Raw genomic sequence first — 22,022 nt, forward strand, 5'->3', positions numbered from 1 at the left:
CTCAACCAGAACAAGGAAAAATTCCTGCAGAAGTCAGAACATTACACAGTACACAGTAGAGGAGCTAAGATTATATCTCTTCCTTTGGCACAGGTTTGGGGATTCAGAGGGTGAGTCCTTGGCTATCACCCCCCAGCAAGGCTCTGGGGGGACTAGCTGGCCTCCTGACCATATAGAAGACTCAGATAACCAGAGGAATGTCAGACGAACTGGGCAAACCTCCATCCAGATTCCTCCTGTGACTATCACCTCCCCACCTGGAGAGACCACCCTAATACAAAGTCAGTACCTATTAGCATAAATAAGTTTAGTTCAGTTGTTACCAATGCTCTAAAAGTCCTTTTCATTGCTACAGTTTTACAGTTTCAGAGAAAGGCTTCATGAATTAATTTTTGTATGGTTTCTCATGGGCTTTTGAATCTGACATTAAAAGTACTACAAAATCCCCAGGAGACTAAACAAAAATCCCTGCCAGATGTAGCTCTTCCAGGGGTTGTGTCTTTGAAATTAATATTAGCTCTGCTTCTTTATGGCTTGAAGTTCTCTAGGAAATAGTTTTGTTGCACAGGAGGGACCCACATTGAAATGGTTTAGTTTTCACAGTTGAAGGATATAAGCTACAGATTCTTTCTTAACTCTTGTCACTGATTTTGAGTGTTAAAGAGACAAGAAATAAGCCAGAAAATGAAAAGAAATCTGAAATTTTAAAAAATAAATTAACATGGGTATTTAGCTGATTTCTTTTTGTTTTAGTGAAGAACTCTAAAATAGTGTGATATGCAGTACACTTGGTATCATATGAACATGGTAAAAAGAAACTCAATTTTAAATTCAGTTCACTTTTATTTATATAGAGCCAAATCACAACAAGTGTCATCTCAAGGAGTTTTATATTGTAGAGGGATAGATCCTACAATAACATACAGAAGCTCCAACATTCTGTTGACCCCTATGAGCAAGCACTTGGCAACAGAAAGAAAAACCTTTGCATAGGAAAAAACCTCCAATAGAACCAGGTTCAGATAGGGACAGCCATCTGCCGCAAATGGATGGAGGAGTGAGGGGAGGAAGACTTATATAAACTAATGATTAAATGCAAAGTTGTGTATAAACAGTTCAAATGAAAAGAGTTGAATTAAGAAGAAATGCTCAATGCATCGTGGAAAGTCCCCAGCAGCTTAGGCCTATTGCAGTGTAAATAAGGGAGGGTTTAGGGTAATCTAATCGAGCCCTAACTACAAGCTTTTTCAAAAAGTAAAGTTTTAAGCCTAATCATCAAAGTAGAGAGAGTTTCTGTCACCTGTGTGTGAATGTGAGAGTGAATGAATACTGGAATTGTAAAGCGCTTTGAGAGTCTCGAAAAGCGCTATATAAATGCAATCCATTATTATTATTATTATTATTATTATTACCTGAAGCCAAACTAGGAGCTGGTTTCAGAGAAGAGGGGCCTGAAAACTGAAGGCTCTGCCTTCCATTCTATCTTTAAATAACCTAAAACCACATTAAGGCAGCAGGCCAAGATTGGAGTGCTTTACGATTGATGTTATACTATACAGGGCTCTAGAGTGTGACCAGTTTGGTCGGAAATGCAACCTAATTTCTTAATGGTGCGATAAAAAAATCCTAAGTCACACTGCTGTGACCAGCTTTTCGAGTAAAAAAAAAAAAACTCTTCGCAACTCTGAAAGTCTCTGTGTGGCCAACAGCAGACAACTTCATGCCCATATACCAATCATGAAAACGCTGCTTAGAGTAGCTGAACGCGCCACTGAAGCGCAGCAGCACTGACTCCGTGCTGTTGCTGTTTGATTGATTTGTGTATCACGCGCGTGTCTCTGCACAGACACGTAGAAAGGGGAAATGACGTAGGGAATTCCTACAATAATCCAATAGCGGGGACACCTGCACATTCTGCAAATGTGCAAATGTTCCGCCAAAAAAATCCTAGCTCACACCGTTGCGACCAGCTGTTTGAGTTTAAAAAAAAAGAAAAAAAAAAGTCTCCGCAACTCTGAAAGTCTCCGCGTAGTCAACACATTATCCTCATATCCTCGTATAAAACCAATCAGAGATAGTCAAGGGCAGAACCTCTCAGATGCCCATGCCCAAGATAAGATGTTCAGATACTGAGATGTTCAGTTCGAAGCCTTTGAGGCTCTTTTAATTTTGACTTTCTTTTTATTTTGCATATCTTGAGATATTTTAAATTTAAATTTCAGCTCAGTGAAAAACTTTAGCACAAGAACTTTTTCAGTACCGTATTTTTCGGAATATAAGGCACACTTAAAATCCCTTCATTTCCTCCAAAGTGTGCGTTATGTATGAATTCTGGTTGTGCTTACTGACCGCGAACCGATTTTATGGCTTACACGGCGCTCAAAAATCTGTCAAAATGTTTTAGTACAACTTTGGTAAGCTACAAAGCTGAACCACTTGATTGATTGTTAGAGGATTACGGCTACTGTAGTCTGGAGCCTCACAGAGTAATACGTACTGTGCTTCAACATAACATTACCGTATTGTGTGTAATGTAAATGGCCTGTATTTTATATAGCGCTTTACTAGTCCCTAAGGACCCCAAAGCGCTTTACATATCCAGTCATCCACCCATTCACACACACATTCACACACTAGTGATGGCAAGCTACATTGTAGCCACAGCCACCCTGGGGCGCACTGACAGAGGCGAGGCTGCCGGACACTGGCGCCACCGGGCCCTCTGACCACCACGAGTAGGTGGTCAGAGGGCCACCTACTGGTGGTAATAAATCACACAGCAATAGTGTGATTTATTACCATTACTGAAGGCTATTTGCCATACCAATACCAACTAGAATTTTAAATCTTAATATAAAATGAGTAACAGTAGGGTAGACATTAGGTAAGGCTGCACCTTTTGCAGCGATCTCGTATAGAAAACTATTCCAAGGACACAACGACCGAGACTGTCCAAGCCGGAGCTCAAACCAGCAACCTTTTGATTACAAGGCGAACTCCCAACTCTTGAGCCACGATTGCCCATATTGTGTACCCCAAAATGGCACCTGTTAAGAGACATGCTAAAAAAGCGGATTTCAAACTCTATCAGTTACTCAGTATAACATGAGAATAGAGCATCTGCGAGAGAATTCAACATTAATAAATCAATGGTAAGGAAGTGGAGGAAGCAAGAAGAACGAGTTGAGTAAAGTTTGACTTATCTGACTGTTTGGTTTCGCTTAATGTGCCTTATAATCCGATGCACCTTATGGTCCAAAAAATATGGTAACTTATCTTTCTTGTAGAAATGTGCTCCAAATAAAGAACTTTGTGTTGACAAGATTGTTAGTTAATCATTTACAAATCAATATTGTCTGTATGGACAGCAATTTTTTTTTTTTTTTAAAGTGAACATGTAAAGTTGCGGCGTTAAGTGTTGTGGTTAAAAAATTTGGATGCACCTAACTTATGTGCTGGTGCACCTAAGAAAAAAAGATAAAATTGGGTATCATCTGCATAGCAGCGGTGTGTGTAGATGCCTTCTAATGATACTCCCTAAGGGAAGCATGTATAATGTAAACAGTATTGGAACCCTGTGTAACTCCAGAAATAAACTTAATGCTTGAAGAGGACTATTAATTTAAATGAAAAATTCTGAGCCTGTTACATATGACTGACACCACTGCAGCCTTTAATTTCTATGGTGTGCTCTAATCTCTGTAATAAAATATTGTGGTCAACAGTATCGAATGCTGCACTAAGCAGTGGGACAAGCACAGAGATGTGCTACTGCCAGAGGCAGAGAGAAGATCATTTATAACCCTTACTAATGCTTTTTTGTACTGTGATGAAATCTGAAACCTGAGTGAAACTCTTCAAATAAACCATTTCTCTAAAGATGATCAGTTAGCTGTTTTACAACTACTTAAAGAATTTTTGAGATTAAAAGGAAGGTTGGAAATTGGCCCATAGCTGGTTAAAGTGATGGGCTTTTAAGTAATGGTTTGATTACTGCCAGCTTGAAGGCCTTTGGTACAAAGCCCTTTAATAGATATAGGTTGATCATATTTAAAATTAAGGTATATGTCGCAATGGCAGGACATCTTTGAGCTGTAGGAAGCAATTGCTGAAGATCAGCTGGAGAAAGACAGATAGAAATCAGATAGAAACTCTGAGTGAGGACCAGGCGGACGATAGATAGACAACTAAAAACAGATTTTTGAGTTTCCCAGTCAGGATGCAGTGTCAGGCTTTAAAATGAATTAAAACTCTGGATGTATGGTTAAGGTGGAGATTGCTGTCACTCCCTCACCTCAGCCTGTGCTATCAGTTAGTATTACTCAGGGGTGTTAATTCATTTAAACTAACATAATCATCCTGCTGTAACCAGGTTTATGTAAAGCAGAGTAAATCAATATGTTGATGAATTATTAATTAATTTACTAACAAGGACTTAGAAGAGAGATATCTGATGTTTATTAACCCACAACAGTTTTTTTCATTGCAGTTTTGGATACTACAGGGAGTGCAGAATTATTAGGCAAATTGTATTTTTGAGGAATAATTTTATTATTGAACAACAACCATGTTCTCAATGAACCCAAAAAACTCATTAATATCAAAGCTGAATGTTTTTGGAAGTAGTTTTAGCTATTTTAGGGGGATATCTGTGTGTGCAGGTGACTATTACTGTGCATAATTATTAGGCAACTTAACAAAAAACAAATATATACCCATTTCAATTATTTATTTTTACCAGTGAAACCAATATAACATCTCCACATTCACAAATATACATTTCTGACATTCAAAAACAAAGCAAAAACAAATCAGCGACCAATATAGCCACCTTTCTTTGCAAGGACACTCAAAAGCCTGCCATCCATGGATTCTGTCAGTGTTTTGATCTGTTCACCATCAACATTGCGTGCAGCAGCAACCACAGCCTCCCAGACACTGTTTTCCCTCCTTGTAAATCTCACATTTGATGATGGACCACAGGTTCTCAATGGGGTTCAGATCAGGTGAACAAGGAGGCCATGTCATTAATTTTTCTTCTTTTATACCCTTTCTTGCCATCCACGCTGTGGAGTACTTGGACGCGTGTGATGGAGCATTGTCCTGCATGAAAATCATGTTTTTCTTGAAGGATGCAGACTTCTTCCTGTACCACTGCTTGAAGAAGGTGTCTTCCAGAAACTGGCAGTAGGACTGGGAGTTGAGCTTGACTCCATCCTCAACCCGAAAAGGCCCCACAAGCTCATCTTTGATGATACCAGCCCAAACCAGTACTCCACCTCCACCTTGCTGGCGTCTGAGTCGGACTGGAGCTCTCTGCCCTTTACCAATCCAGCCACGGGCCCATCCATCTGGCCCATCAAGACTCACTCTCATTTCATCAGTCCATAAAACCTTAGAAAAATCAGTCTTGAGATATTTCTTGGCCCAGTCTTGACGTTTCAGCTTGTGTGTCTTGTTCAGTGGTGGTCGTCTTTCAGCCTTTCTTACCTTGGCCATGTCTCTGAGTATTGCACACCTTGTGCTTTTGGGCACTCCAGTGATGTTGCAGCTCTGAAATATGGCCAAACTGGTGGCAAGTGGCATCTTGGCAGCTGCACGCTTGACTTTTCTCAGTTCATGGGCAGTTATTTTGCGCCTTGGTTTTTCCACACGCTTCTTGCGACCCTGTTGACTATTTTGAATGAAATGCTTGATTGTTCGATGATCACGCTTCAGGAGCTTTGCAATTTTAAGACTGCTGCATCCCTCTGCAAGATATCTCACTATTTTTGACTTTTCTGAGCCTGTCAAGTCCTTCTTTTGACCCATTTTGCCAAAGGAAAGGAAGTTGCCTAATAATTATGCACACCTGATATAGGGTGTTGATGTCATTAGACCACACCCCTTCTCATTACAGAGATGCACATCACCTAATATGCTTAATTGGTAGTAGGCTTTCGAGCCTATACAGCTTGGAGTAAGACAACATGCATGAAGAGGATGATGTGGACAAAATACTCATTTGCCTAATAATTCTGCACTCCCTGTATATTGTTACTTTTTTGTGATCTTTTTAATGTTTAAATCGTTTCTTTTTTTGCTGATGTTTGGTTTGTTTTTGGTGGCCTGTGAGCAGGTAGTGTCTATGGGGATGGAGTTGATAACATGGTTTGTTAAACGTGGTAACAAGAAGAGAGAAGCTGCAGAGAGGTGTGTGTAACTCTGCAACTCTGCTTCCTAGTCCCAACTCTGTATAGTCTTTTTTTGTTATGTGATATTTATTTATTTATTTTGGGGGGAGGGGGGCTGCTGCATCCAAAGTGAAATGGATGTCATCCTTCCTAAGACCAGGTTTTCCAGAGAAACTTTTCCAATTATCAATAAAGCTCAAATTGTTTTTTAGACACCACTCAGCCAGTCAGCAATTTTGGGAGAACATGCCAAACATGTCACTCATGGTCCAGTTTGACTGGGGACCAGAGAAAACTGCAGAGTCCAGCATTGCAGTAGCAAAGTTGCACACTGATTCAATATTAATTTTACTTGCCTGCGATTGACATTATTGCCAGCATGAGTTATATTTTTTACAGAATTTACGTTTCTCTTTAGCCAGCATTTTCAGAGTTTCTTCAATGCCGCCTGCTCTAGCCCATGGAAGATAATTCACTCACTCGTGCTGGTGCTGGAAGACATTGTATTCATTTTTCAATGCTGCTCTGAGAAATACATTATATGACAGAAATAGTGATCTTGATGATGATGGTATTCAGTGCCACTAATGAGCATTATCACAGTCTGATGATCTTTCTTTGCAGTGAACAGTATTGATTGTGAAACAGTGCCCATAAATGAGAAGACCCTGGAGGATCTAGGCCCATGTGGGCCCAAACCCATCCTGCCTTACAGTTCAATGTTCATCTTTGGACAGACCAATCCGTGAGTCAGCTCTGCTTCCTCCCTCCATATGGTTATAAGGTGCTACCACACTGCATTCACAACATCCTGTGAATGTTAGCCAGTGTAGCTCTTGGGTGGTATTTTATTTCATATCTGTAAAAAAGAACATACTGTATGCTATACTAAAAGCCAATCTCATGGTACCGAGGAGTGCTGACAGGCACCAGTTGTATATAGCATTTTAACACTGCTGGAGTGTGACAAGTGACAAGAACAGTGAAGCAACAGTAGGTACTTACTTCTTTTTTCTTGGCCTCTTTTTCCTCAGGGTGAGGCGGTTGTGTCACTATATTGTGACTCTACGTTATTTTGAGATGTCCATCCTGGTTGTCATTGCTATGAGCAGTATTGCTCTGGCAGCAGAGGACCCTGTCTGGACTAATGCACCCCGCAACAATGTGAGACACACAGTACACAGTAATAAAACTACATACAATACTCACTGTACTCATACAGAACTGAGAGATGTATATTTTCTTATCTTCTGTCTGAGTCAGGTTTATATAGAGATATATATATATATATGTATGTATATATATGTATATGTATATATATATATATATATATATATATATATATATATATATATATATATATATATATATATATATATATATATATATATATATATATATATATATATATATATATATATATATATATATATATATATATATATATATATATATATATATATATATATATATATATATATATATATATATATATATATATATATATATATATGTATATATATATATATGTATATGTATATATATATATATATATATATATATATATATATATATATATATATATATATATGTGTATATATGTATATATATATATATATATATATATATATATATATATATATATATATATATATATATATATATATATATATATATTTTTTTTTTTTTGTCTGTGTGTGTGGTGCCTAAAAATGGGACTACACTTCTTTGATAGACTGGATTATTACACCAGTAGAACTATTTCAGAATAGTATCTACAGTTTCTTTTCTACTTTTTTGTCTTTGTCAGTATTAATCAAGTCTTTTTTACAGGTGCTCAAATATTTGGACTATGCCTTCACTGGTGTTTTCACTTTTGAAATGGTGATCAAGGTAAACACTAATACCCTTAGAAATTCACTACTGTTCACTGTACTTATGTATGTGTTTTCATTATATTTTATCAGAAGCAAACTGGTGACTCATTTCAGTTTTTACTTGCAGAAACCAAATAAGTAATTTTATAATAGGATACTGAGGCAGGAACGTACCTCACTGTGACCAAGGCAATTCACTCAGTATATCTGCTGCATTATGGTTCTTATATTTCTAATCCACTGTATCTAAATCTGGTAGTGTTCTGTCAGTGAGAAATTTAACTCTAGGTTTAATCACATTTCAATGTTCATTTAAATCTGCAGTTCATGACTTTTGTCTTATTCTTTTGCCAGTGAGAGTGATTACACTGCCGGCGCTAATATTTTTTGTTATTTTTTGTGTTTTTATCATAAATGCCATTGTAATAGCGGATACTCAATATGAACAAAAGTATGAACAAAAGGAGGTCCTTATAACAGTTAATTTTAACAGGTAATTTTAAGTTAAAAGAATTTAAATAAACAAATAAGCAAAAGAACATAAAATACTTGTTCTTGGTTTAGATGGTGGACCTGGGGCTATTGCTTCATCCTGGATCCTACTTCAGAGACCTGTGGAACATCCTGGACTTCATAGTGGTCAGTGGGGCACTGGTAGCATTTGCTTTTTCGTAAGTTCCACAGCTTCTGTCTTTCTGTGATAAAATGAGACATTTACAGATATTGTTAATCTTGAATCTGGTGTGTCATGTGCAATATACATTAAATACCACACTACACTGAGAGATTACATATAATTTAAATGATAGTGCATACCTTCTAATTAGCCAAATGTATAGTCATAACTATAGTTAAGTTTTGATGGTGGCAAAAACTTTTCATATACTGTGCTTGCTTCATTTTTCATTTAATTATTTTTACATGTTTCTAAGTGAAGAACAATCATTTGCATTTCATAAGTTTTGCTTGTTCACCTGTTTTTTAAAGACTGACCCTTAGGTATGGATCCAAAATGTTAGTTTGACGCTCTCTGAGCCATTTAGTTATCACTAAGTACAGATTCAACAAATTGTTCCTAGATCACTGGAAGAAGCTGTTCTTTTAAGATACATTTAGAATGGTTAACCCTTACACAAAAGTGGCTGGACAGTCAAAAGCCCACAAACTGATCAACTCTGAGCACTGATAAGGCAGGACTGAGTCACCTTTATTCAGGATTTGGCCCAGAAGCTGATACTGAGCATGCCGCAGCAAACTGGAGAAATTATAAAGAGGTGTCATGACCATAAGTACTGCCTCTTTGCATGAATTTGATTTTTTATTTTTTTTTTGCCAAGGAACTCTTTGAAGCTTATGAAATGATTATGATTATTTTTCAGTATATCCTTATAACAAGTGGCAAAATATATGAAACACATACACTAACCTTACAAAAGCAGATGACCTCTTTATGTGTGTATGAGAGAGTGTGTGTTTTGTGATATTGTCAATGTGCTAATTTACATAATCCTCTACCCGTTTCTGTCCCGGGATCGTTTTGAAGGAGCTTCATGGGGTAATGCCTTCTCTACCGCTCTCATCTTGCCTGTTTGTGTCATTATCAGTGTTTATGTATGTGAGAAAGAAAACATACATGGCTTACACTGCAAAAACAAGTAATTTCCTCACATACTCGGTCTTACTTCTTGACATCTAGGTCACAAAATATAAAGAAATTAAAGTTAAAAATAAATTAAAATAATATAAATTTGTTTTTTTTTTTCATGCACCAATAAGAGTCTATCTACTATATGGAAATGTATTTGGCCACAATTCTAAGAGGGAAACTGGACAAACACACTTTTCAAACTGTATAGAAATTTAAGCCAATACATTTTTCAGCATTATTCCTTTTGTGAGTAAGATCAAATTAACTGCTTACAAAAATATTTTTCAGTTAAAATTGCCCACTTGTTTTGAATCATGGCAGAAGCTAGAGCAAATCCATTTTACACAGTAAACACTGTATTAAAAAGAATGTAAAATAGTGATTGTTGAAGGAAAGAATCAGCAATGTCAGAATGCCAAAGTACCACCCTTATCTGTTTTATTTTGTTTTCTTATGTTTGTTTGTTCTTCGTTTTTTTACTGTAAGACTAAGCAGTAAGCAGTATATGTAGTGAAATTGCTTGTGAGAATGTGTCTTTTTTGCAGTGTGTAATGTTTTGTTTGGGACACATTCATCTGGTCTTCCATCTAAGTTTCCAGCAGTGTATCATGTTGCTTGGCATCAGGTCCTTGCTCTATAGCCATTTGTGCTATTCGGGGACATGGCACGATAGTGCTCATATCTTGTATCTTCCCTGAGCCTTTGAGAGGTGTTTTTATCAGCACTGTGTTTTGCCATAGCTCTGGTTAGACTGGAATGATAACATTAATTTCATATTCACTGCTAAGCAGAGACTTAACATTACAAGAAATCTGGTGCCAGAGGGCACGAGTAGTCCTCAGGGAATATTGAGCTTGTAGCATGCGCATTAGAATGTGCATGCTAGTACCATGTGACTGTATGCGTGCTCCTAACTAGAGGTGTTAAATAACATTACTGTGACTGTAGTGTCACATGATTTCCATCTATGCCGAAATGATAGACAGTACTTTGCAAAGGTCTTGAGCCTGCCTTATTTCTTCATATTTTAAAAATAGATAAAAATTTGTGCAACGTCTTATTAAATCATGTGGACAAATACATTGAAATACACTATATAAGTATATCAATATATTTATAAATATATAAATACAGTGTATAAGGCAAAAATTTTGTTTGTACAAAAAGCCAATATTTAGTATGAACATCTTTATTTATTGTAAAGAGGGACTTAACTACCTTAGGCAGCCTTTCTTTTAATTTCTCTGTAGTCTTCAGGAATAGTTCTACAGGCTTCCTGAAGGACATTCCAAAGACTCCTCTTTGGATTTTTACTGCCTTTTGTTCCATTCTCTGTCCAGATGATCCCATATTGCTTCAATAATGTTGAGATCAAGGTTAAGCTGTAGCCATTGAGTGTTTTTCTATCAGGTATACTTTTACTGCACTGGCAGTGTGTTTTGGATCATTATCATACTGAAAACACCTCCGGCTGAAATGCAGACTCAAATCACAACAGAGCCTCCAACATGTTTTACAGTTGGCTATAGACATGTGAATTCATCATTCCATGAGACATTCAGTCTAGTTCTTGTGCAATTTAGCATACCTCAGCCTTTTCTTCCAATTTCCCTTCCTTAAGAGTATTTGGTGAACTGTAAATGGATGAACTGAAGGGGAGCTGTATGTCTCAGGTCCTGTGTCCAGGTTTATGCCAATGCTCTTTGGGAATCACACTGTTGGTGAAAAAAATAGAATACTATTTATGTAATATAATATTTATTTCTGCCTAACTGTGTCATTGTTGGTGTTTTTTTCTGAAAATGGGAGAAAATGCAGCCAATGTTCCAAGAAAACAAAAAACTTACCGGTAAAAAAGACCTTCAGAAAATCTGAAAAACTATTGCTCAAGACCATTTTAAAAACATTACAAGAAAATCTGGATCCATGGAAGCAAAACATAAAGAAGTGAGGTGTGGTTCAAGACTTTTGCACAATAGTGTACATTATCTTCCTTGACAGTCATCTGTCTGAGTCATCATCATTGTGTATGATTTGTTCCAGACCTGTGCTCAATAAGTAGATACTAGTTAAATTCATGTTTAATGTTTTCAGTGACTAATGAGCATCACTGGCCCAGCCTTCAGTAAAAAATAAATTAAACTCTATGAAACTAGCTTACCATTAGCTGTGGAAACAGCTACTTATTCTATTTTTTCAGTTTTTAGAATAAAAAAATAAAAATAAAATATGAAGTAAAAATAATAGAAACAGTGATGTAGACAGGATAGAAGGTCGGATAAGAAAAAACTTACACAAACTTGAGAAGAGAAGAGACCTCTCCCAGAAAAGTTAATAGACAACCTAGATAGAGGACATATAAGCTTTGCCTTCTATCACAGTGAATTTTATTACTTCCGATAGCTCATAAACTGAAAGATAATTGAAAATCTCTTTTTTTATTTATTCCTACTATTTTTTACTTTTATAACTGGCTCATGTACTGTGTGGTAGCTGACTGTGGATGCTACTACTTCTTTTATACTATATTAGATATATTTACTGGATTTGTGGAGAAAGACGACTGAGATAATACCAACTGATATCAACACACAATTGCTAAATGCAGGTTTTTTAGATGAATATCAGCCAGTCCAAATTCAAAAGCTCTTTATTATGCAATGTGAAAAGATTTAGTAATTATAAAGTAAGCTCAGCATACAAATAAAGTCATGTATAAGCTAATCTGACTAGTTTCTCACACATGTGACTTACCTATACCTAGCTACCTATAGCTCTACACTGCAATACAAGAGCAATATTGTTTTCGATTTTGCAGATCCCTACGACAGCTTTAAAAGAATAATTGTATCACATGTTTGTTTACAAGCCTTTTGAATTATTTAAAGAAAAAAACACTGCATTATTTTATGCTTGAAATACTTTAAAGTCAACTTGAGACTGTTTTAACAACATAATGGAGCTAAGGTGTGTTAATTTAATTAGATAATTACCAACAAGTAAAAACCTCTTCATTTGACCAAATGCTGTTAGTGCAAAAATCCACCGTTATTGAGAATTTTAAGTGTTAATCCTGTGACAAAGGTACATTTAACACAGGTGTTTAATTTCCCCCCAAAATCCAGAAAACAGCTTAATATGGTTTTAACTGACCTGGGATGAATAGCAGTTTTAAGACAAGCAGGATGAATTATAATTCCAGTTTTCTTATTCTATGGTCATATTTTCTTTTTTTTCTGGCTCTGATAATTCTTTTTTCATTTCATTTTTTTTCACAATGTTTGATCCATTTACTGAATGTCGGATACTTGATATCTCTGTAGATGTGATTCTAAATTGACTTTATGAATTGAGTTCCTTTTGTTTCTGCAGCAGGTTTAGTCAAATCAAAACAAATTATTTGCAGAGGTTTTTGCTGAAAGTCTTTGCCATATTGCCACTAACTTATACCAAGCCTTATTTGACTCACAGCTGTCATTCTCTCATCATGCATGATTCTGGAAATGCCTACCATTCATTTGATCAAGTGCTTGTCGCATGGACAACAAACCTGAATCCAAGGCCAAATCTTTGAATCTGTCACTTGACCTTCTTGAACTACTCAGACTGCATCATTACACATGATGAAGCAAACTGCAATACTGCTTTATAATTTTGGATTCAGATGCAAGTGATAACCCAGTTTTTAGGGCTCATGTAACATTTCTTTAATTAGTTTTATTCTAAATGCCGTTATTGTTATATAGAAAATCTCCTAAGAGGCCATTTTTGTTCTTATTCGATCTCTTCATTTGATAGATTTGGTAGTTGTTGCTGTGTATACTTACAAAACAAGGACTTAGCAGCTGCCTGTTTTAATACGACAGTTCCTATTTGTGTATTATTTCAGTGAAAGGCTACCTCCAGAAATAGCACTTAGAGTGCAATCATACCTACGATTTCACTCTTGTTGTCACTGTGTAATGTCAATGAAATAGTTTATCAACTGGGAACCCAGTTGTCTGCTACCAACCAAAAACATATATTGTTACATCTTTTTTTCTTTCTTTCTTTCTGAAACTATGCTGTTGTCATTTGATGCAAACATATGCCTTATTTTGTTTATGTATGTGAAGCATCCATAAATGTTTTGTACCCTGTTTTACCACTGTTTTCCCCCAAGTAGATTGCAACAAGGTGTGACCAGGTGGGGAACCCCCCTATGCAACCCCAACCCACTTTCATCCTACTCCACCGCATTGTACCCTATACCTCATCCTAACATTTTCTCCCCTAATACACCCTTTTTAACCACCATTCTTTTTATGCTTAGATCAGCTTCATGTATAAATTATTAAACCCACGTTTCAGTGAAACGTGGGTCTTTTTAAATATAACAGTAATGTGCCTGAGTGCTTTTCAACTAAAACCAGCCTGTACTTACCAAAATCATTAACTGCTTTAGTCTTTTCATTTCAGTTAGCTGTACAGCCATTTTTTAACGTTGTATTTTCTTGTATTTCAATCCCATAACATCGATTAAATCCCAAATAACCCAACTAAGGTGCCTATACATTGGAAATAATTGGTTTATCGCACATTGTTTTGAAGTTGATGGCACGTTGTTTGCATACATTCCAGGCTCCAGTTGCCTAGTTGTCCTGCTGATGATATTACTACCTGGTCATATGTCAATCAAATGTTTATTTTTCACTCTTACTGGTAGTTGACTCACCTGGAAGTTGAGAAACATTTATCTTGGGTCCCACCCACCCCCTATTGCCAGCAGTTATTTCATCCATAGTCACTTGAAGTTGTCAATTTTCCTTTACTTTCCTTGGTCGCCACGTCACTGTGAATCACTTCCAGTGTGTATGCAGTTGTAGGGATAACGCAATTTGATAGAAAATAATCATGAATATGAACTATGCCGGAATATGAACTATAAAACATAGTTTAAGGCTCAGATGTTGATTTATTCCCATTTCAACCTGGGAACAAAATAGAAAACCTGTGAATTGTTTAGTTTTCAATGAATTGATAATGTTCTCACATTTGAATTTGATTTGGGTAAAACTGTCAGTAGCAGATTCAAAGAAGCTAATTCAAAATGGACCTCTGCACAGAGAAGGAATAGAAACAGTATTAAAAACTCTAATTCAATTTTATTTACAAAGCATGAAATCAGAACTATGATTGCCTCAAGGCACTTTATATTTTAAGGCAAAGACACTACAATAATAAAAAGAAAACAGAGAAAATCCCAACAATCGTATGACCCCCTATGAGCAAGTGCTTTGGCAACAGTGGAAAGGAAAACCTCCCTTTTAACAAGAAGAAACCTCCAGCAAGACCAGGCTTAGGGAAGGAAAGCCATCTGCCATGACCGATTGGGGGTGAGGGGAGGAAAACAGGATACGCTGTGTCTTTGTCTGTGATTAATAGCTAGCTAATAATTAAATGCAGAGAGGTGTATAAACACATTGTAGGTGAAAAGGTGACTGAAGAAGAAGCACTCAATGCATCATGGGAAAACTCTAGGAGCCACAAGTAAGCCCACAGTCTGACAGCGAAGTGCTCTAATTGGGTGATATGGCACTATAAGGTCACTGATAAGATGGGGCCTGATTATTCAAGACTTTTTATGTGAAGAGCAGCATTTTAAATTCAATTTCTGGATTTAACTGGGAGCCAGTGAAGAAGCCAGTATGGGAGAAATATGCTCAGTCTTTCTAGTCCCTGTCAGTACTCTTGCTGCAGCATTTTGGATATGCTAAGGGCTTTTCAGGGAGTTTTTAGGATGTCCAGCCTAAAGCTAATAAATGCATAGTCTAGTTTTTCAGCATCAGATGAGTATTTTGCTAAATGACCGTGATATTTCTCTGTGAAATGAAAGAATGCTACACGTGTTTTGCCTTAGTGTCACCTCAAGTTGAATGCTTGCATAGATTCAGTTGTCCCTCAATTGATTCTTTGTCAACTCCACTGCTAGTACAGTAACTGATAACATGAGTTAGCTAGAGCTAACACCTACGTTCTCATATATGTGTATATAGCAAAGCAGGTTGTAGAGAGCAGAAATAAGCACAGAGCAGGGATAAGTGACAAAACATGACTGATGATATTCAGTGAGATACGCAACTGTAATAATTGTAGGGGGTGCTGGGAATTCTATAACAGCTTTTAGATATACAGGAACTGTATCCAGGCTGCAGCAGCTCAAATCCCCAATTTGAGATTTGACAATGGGATATGTAGAAGAAAATCAGTTGCTTAATCAGCTGGGTAGTAGCAGCTTTAGACAGTGTGATCAGCTAATGTGCTGTGGTTAATCGACTGATTTACAAATGGTTAACAAATGGTCAGCTGACTTGGGTTAATGCATGCCTGGCAAACATTAACCTAATGTCTTGTACACTGTTGGCTCTTTTAATAAGACTAATTTTAATAAGACTATACTTTCTACCTCTGCTTCCCCACTATGTCTGAGTATTGAGGAGTATTCTTTGAAAGCTATGAGAAATTCTTACACAGTCATTTCCTTAATCCCAAGTGTAGCTATATATATATATATCTATATATCTATATATCTATATATATATCTATATATATATTTATATCTATTTACATACACACACACACACACACACACACACACACACACACACACACACACACACACACACACACACACACATATATATATATATATATATATATATATATATATATATATATATATATATATATATATATATATATATATATATATATACATATATATATATATATATATATATATACATATACATACATATATATGTATATGTATGTATATGTATATATTTATATATATATGTGTATATATATATATGTGTATATATATATATATATATGTATGTATGCTAGGTTATTGATTCTTTGATTTTGTTTTGGTGTCCCCTTTGACTTTCATCGTCTGTATATTATAACATCTTTTGAATTTCAGTTTCACCTTTGTGTTATTCCTCAGTACAGTGGAACCCCGGCTTACGAGGACCCCATTTAACGAAAAATTCAAGTTACGAAGACACTTAACAGCAATATTTTTGCCCGTGGTATGACAAAATGCCCGTGTAACGAAATCCGTTTGCGAAATGCATTTCGCTGTTCCACGTGAAAGACGTATTGTTGTTGCAGTGCACTATTTCGTGTGCTTTTCATTTGCAATTAGCCTATCGTTCATTCATAATGGGGCGGGCATAAGGCATAAATATGAGCGAGTTTAAAAAAATGTTTAAAAAATATCATTGCACAGTGTACGGATGTACATTAATTAACGTAAATGTAAGTTTTAGTTTTAATGTTTAGAATTAAATTCCATAATGTTATGTACATGTACATGTACGTATGTATGCATGCATACATATGCTTTCTTCAACCTCCACCAAGAACTTCGTCTTCAGCCAGCATTGCCTCACTCAAAAGGTGATGGAAAAAGGTGCTTTGACTTACGAAAATTTTGACTTACGAAAGACCCTCTGGACCGAATTAATTTCGTAAGTCGGGGTTCCACTGTATTTTCTTTCTTGATTCATTAGTTCCCGTTACTGTTAGTTTGTCCTGTGTTTGTTTATTTTATTCTCCATATTTCCTGTCTGTCCTGTGTCAGTTTCTGTCTCCTGTGTCAATTTCTCTTATGGTAAATTCATTCCCTTTTTTCCCCCTTTTTCTTTTGTTTCTCATTTGTTTTTTATTTTGGTACTTAATTGTCTTTTGTGTCTTGGGTTTAGTTCAATTTCCTTTTTTTCCCCAGGTGTGTCCACTTTCCCTGATTGTCCTTCTGTGTTTGCATATATAGTGCTGTCTTCCCCTGATTCCTTTATATTAATTCCTCTTAATGTTTTCTGTTTATGTTGAAATCATTTTACCTCTTGCTTTGTAAACTGTATTTTTAGACTGCTTCAATAACCTTATTAAATGTGTACTTTGATTTAACTCTTCCCTGTTTATGCATCTTGTACATTGGTCCAAACTCCACAACACTTGACGCAATTTTGTAGTTTTGCCTCCACCGCAGTGGATTTTAAATCAGACAGTCATACAGGAATGAAGGGCAGACTTTCAACTTTAAATTTCTAAACAGTTAATCCCAAGATTAGTAAAAACCCATTGAGTTAAACTGTATGTCTGTGTAGGTTCTTAGCGATTCAGGTCATGGAAATCTAAGGAACTTGAAAAGAAAAGTGACTGGAGTTTTTTAAGTTTCTTGAGGACGTTTCACCTCTTTTCCGGGGAGCTTTTTCATTTCTACGACCAACTCAGTGGATAGAAACATAAGGGGAAGATGCAACGGATAATAGTTTTCCATTTCTGGATTGTGCTATGCACGTTGAGGAGAATAGAAACCTCAACATTGAAGTTTATCGTAAGCCTGTACATGCAGACAAGTACCTTTGACTCCCACCACACCCCGGAACACAAACGTAGAGGAAATGTTTTCTGATGGTATTGCAGGATCCTGATTACTCAAAGCCAGAATGAAAGAAAAGGAGCACACATATGTCAAGAAAGCTCTTAAAAAATGTGGTTATCCCAACTGGGCTAGTATATGCTGTGCAGTGCAGCGAAGAGTGCTCAGACCTCTACATTGGAGAAACCAAATAGCCACTTCAGAAACACATGGCACGACATAGAAGAGCCACCTCGACAGGACAAGAATCAGCTGGACATCTGCATCTAAAAGACAAAGGTTACTCTTTCAAAGATGCCAATGTTCACATTTTGGACAGAGAAGACTGATGGTTTGAAAGAGGAGTGAAAGAACCCAGCAATGTCCACTGCGAATGACCATCTTTGAACAGAGGGGGTGGCTTGCGACACCTACTGTCTGCCACCCTCAATCCAGTTTTGTGATGTGCCCGCTCACATCGAGCGTCAGTTGATCTCAATAAGTCACATGATAAGGTAAGGCAAGGTCTTACAATGGTTTCACATGAAACCTCTGCTGATAATGACACACACCCTTTTTCACAACTTGCTGCATGTGATGAGTCACATGATCAATAGTGGGTCACCAACTCTTTAATGACACAATGAGTACTAGGGCTTAAATGCCTGGGTTTCTCCACCATTTGGCCATAGAACTGAAGAAGCTTCTCAGATGAAAGGTGAAACATGTTCAAGAAACTTAAAGAAGTCCAGTCACTTTTCTTTCCAAGCTCCTTAGATGAATTAGAACTGTAATTGGAATTAAATTTAGGAATTTAGGGTAGCACGGTGGCACGGTCCAGTGCTGCTGCAACCCTGAACTGGATAAACAGAAGAAAATGGATGGATCCATGTTTAGGAATTATAGCCATTTTTTACATGGCACCCCATATACTTTACAAGATCCTAATCACAATGATGCTCACTAAGGAAATCTCAAAGATCAAGTAATTATAGACCAATCTTCAACCTTTTATTTCAAAAATTCTTTAAAGAGTAGTTGTAAAACAGCTGTCTGATCATTTGCAGAGGAATGTTTTATTTGACAATGGACAGTGGGCTTCCCTCTGTACTTATCCTACTAGAGCTTAGTAGAGCATTTGATACTGTTGAACATACTATTTTATTACAGTGAGTAGAGTATAATATAGGCATAATTTCTTATGGTCTTCTTCTGACGGAGTGAATTATTAGCTGCTCTTCACTGGTTCTCTGTTAAACCTCTGTATATTTTATATTTTATTTAATTTTATATATATGTATACACACACACACACACACACACACACACACACACACACACACACACACACACACACATATATATATATATATATATATATATATATATATATATATATATATATATATATATATATATATATATATATATATATATATATATATATATATATATATTTGGTATACATATACAGTAACGAGAGCATACATTATTATATTTGTACATATATTTATTCTTATAATTATAATTCCTATTCTTATATTTTGCTTTGTTCAAATGCTATTGTATTTTGCACACTTCTGTTGCTTGTGAAGCTTGCACACAAGAATTTCACTCGCATGTGCTGTATCGGTGTACCAGCACATGTGATGTGAAATAAAAGTGATTTGATTTGAATAAATTTAAAATCATTCTTGTCACATTCAAGGTCTTGAAAACTTCAATTCAATTTCATATCATTTTTATTTATATAGTGCTAAATCACAACAACATTTGCCTCAAGGCCCCATCTCATCTAAAAGGCCTCATAGTACCAAATCACACCAATAGAGCATTTCACTTTTGAAATGTTGGCTTTCTTGTGGTTTCTAAGGTGTTTAAAAATAGAATGGTAGGCAGAGCCTTCAGCTTTCAGGCCTGTCTTCTTTAAAACCAGTCCCCAGTTTTGATTTGGGAGACAGACGATCTCTCTATCTTTAAGATTAAGCTTATAATGATGATGCACTGACTGTTTCTTTTCTGCGTGTTTTCACACTTTGCATTAAATTTTGCATTGACTTCTTGTCCTGTCTCTCTTCCCTTAAGTCCAACTGCGGCAGATGGCTGGCCTTCCCTGAGCCTAGTTCTGCTGGTGGTTTCTTCCAGCTAATAGGGAGATTTCGCTTTCCCCCTCTCACCAAGTGCTTGCTCATAGCAGGTTGTCTGATTGTTTGAGTATTCTCTCCATTTTTGTAAGGTCTTTACCTTAAAATATAAAGTGCCTTCAGGCAGCTGTTATGATTTAGTGCTATATAAAGAACATTGAAGTAGCCAGTAGACAGCAGTCATTTTGCCTGTAGTCACTTAAAGTTGTCAAATGGCATTCACTTTTTATGGTCTCTGGTGACCACGTGACTTCCAGTGTGGTTGAAGCTTTTAAGATATGTCATGTTACTTTGCCAGGACAATGGCTCTTTGTTTCTTTGATTAGATGCTCACCAACTTTCTTGGAATGTATATTCTGACTGCAGCACTGCATTTACAAGCATGGCACTGATATTCATCTTGTCATCAAGCACTGAATTTTCTCTGACACTTACAATGAAAAAAAAACTATCCAGTGGTCTGTTAGAAGTCATACCTTCATGTATAAGCCCATGTCTCAGTACATAGGAATCAAAACTGTTCAGTTTTTTTTTTTATTAAAGGATTAATATTTATTATTAAATTAAATTATGAGTTTTAATTTTTAAATCACAGTATAATCATAATCAGTTTGAGGGTAATGTGCAGGGGGCTAGTTGCCAGATTTCCCTGGTTGTCAAGTTTCATCTCCTGCTGCTCCACAATCCCCTTCAGGAACTCTGATTTGCAGACAACTCTGAGCCTAGTGTATGAGTATTCACCCTGTTAACACAGATGCCCACCCAGTATAACACTGCCACATAGTTTATGGTCTAAGATTCCCAATTATGCATGCATCGAGCTTAATAAACTTTGATAAAAATATTTCCATTTTTTCTTCATATCCGGAAAGGCTATTGTTGCATCTCTCTGTCACCCAGCTGATCTAAACACACCTCATTCACATCCTACCGCAATCAAACCCAGTTACAACATACAGTCAAATTTCAGATATAGCTTTTGTTAGTAATATTGACAAAGATTACATTAACTACATATTGTTTGTAGATACATTTTTGTGTGGTCTAAACATATTTGCTGTTCACAGGGGAACCAAAGGCAAGGACATCAGCACTATCAAGTCATTGAGGGTTCTTCGAGTTCTCAGGCCTCTGAAGACCATCAAGCGCCTGCCAAAACTCAAGGTTCTGTTTTAGGACTTGTTTAATTCCCTTTGCCTGGCAGGCAGGTCACCACTTTAGCTGTTATTGCACTATTAAAACTAGTGCACTTATTGCACTAGTTTTATACGTAGTGGCAGTAATAAATAAATGGCATGAACACCTAAGTTTTTGAATGTAATAATTTGAAAACACGGTGACATAGGCACTTAAAATCGATGCCATAGGTGCATCTAATGAAAATCTCAGACGAGTTTGAAGATCAGTGACCTTGACCTCAAGTTCAAAGGTCAAGTTTTCTGAAAACCTTTTCAATACGATAACACGAGAACTTGAAAATTTTGAAATTGATTCCACAGGCGTGCCTATTAGAAGGCCACTTGGTAGCACTGGTGGTCGCCAGTATTTTTTCTCCTATGTCTTAATTTGTTTGTTTCTTGAAAGGACTGAAGCTGTGGAGGAGCTTAGTGTTTACTTCTTTCATTTGGTCATTTGTAATTACAGCAAGCTGACTTTTGTCACCTTTCACTTGTCTTACTTTTCTTCCTCTCAGCTCCAGCTTGCTTTTTGTGCTGTCTCTTCCTGTATCTTGCAAAGAAATCTGATTCATACATAGCAGTTAATTAGTAG

At 36.5% G+C, this 22,022-nt stretch overlaps 1 protein-coding gene across 1 annotated transcript in view; it reads left to right on the top strand.

The window, feature by feature from the left end:
* The window catches only part of cacna1ba (calcium channel, voltage-dependent, N type, alpha 1B subunit, a), a 340,688-nt gene that overhangs the window by 144,331 nt on the left and 174,335 nt on the right, over nt 1-22,022 (top strand). Inside the window, exons 20-25 of the mRNA XM_039620693.1 lie at nt 94-281; nt 6,798-6,918; nt 7,208-7,337; nt 8,007-8,066; nt 8,615-8,721; nt 21,320-21,416. Of these exons, the coding sequence (XP_039476627.1) occupies nt 94-281; nt 6,798-6,918; nt 7,208-7,337; nt 8,007-8,066; nt 8,615-8,721; nt 21,320-21,416 (703 nt within the window). The remainder of the gene's footprint in view (nt 1-93; nt 282-6,797; nt 6,919-7,207; nt 7,338-8,006; nt 8,067-8,614; nt 8,722-21,319; nt 21,417-22,022) is intronic.

The sequence above is a fragment of the Oreochromis aureus genome, linkage group 12 (genome assembly GCF_013358895.1).
Source record: "Oreochromis aureus strain Israel breed Guangdong linkage group 12, ZZ_aureus, whole genome shotgun sequence".
Lineage (NCBI taxonomy): Eukaryota > Metazoa > Chordata > Actinopteri > Cichliformes > Cichlidae > Oreochromis > Oreochromis aureus.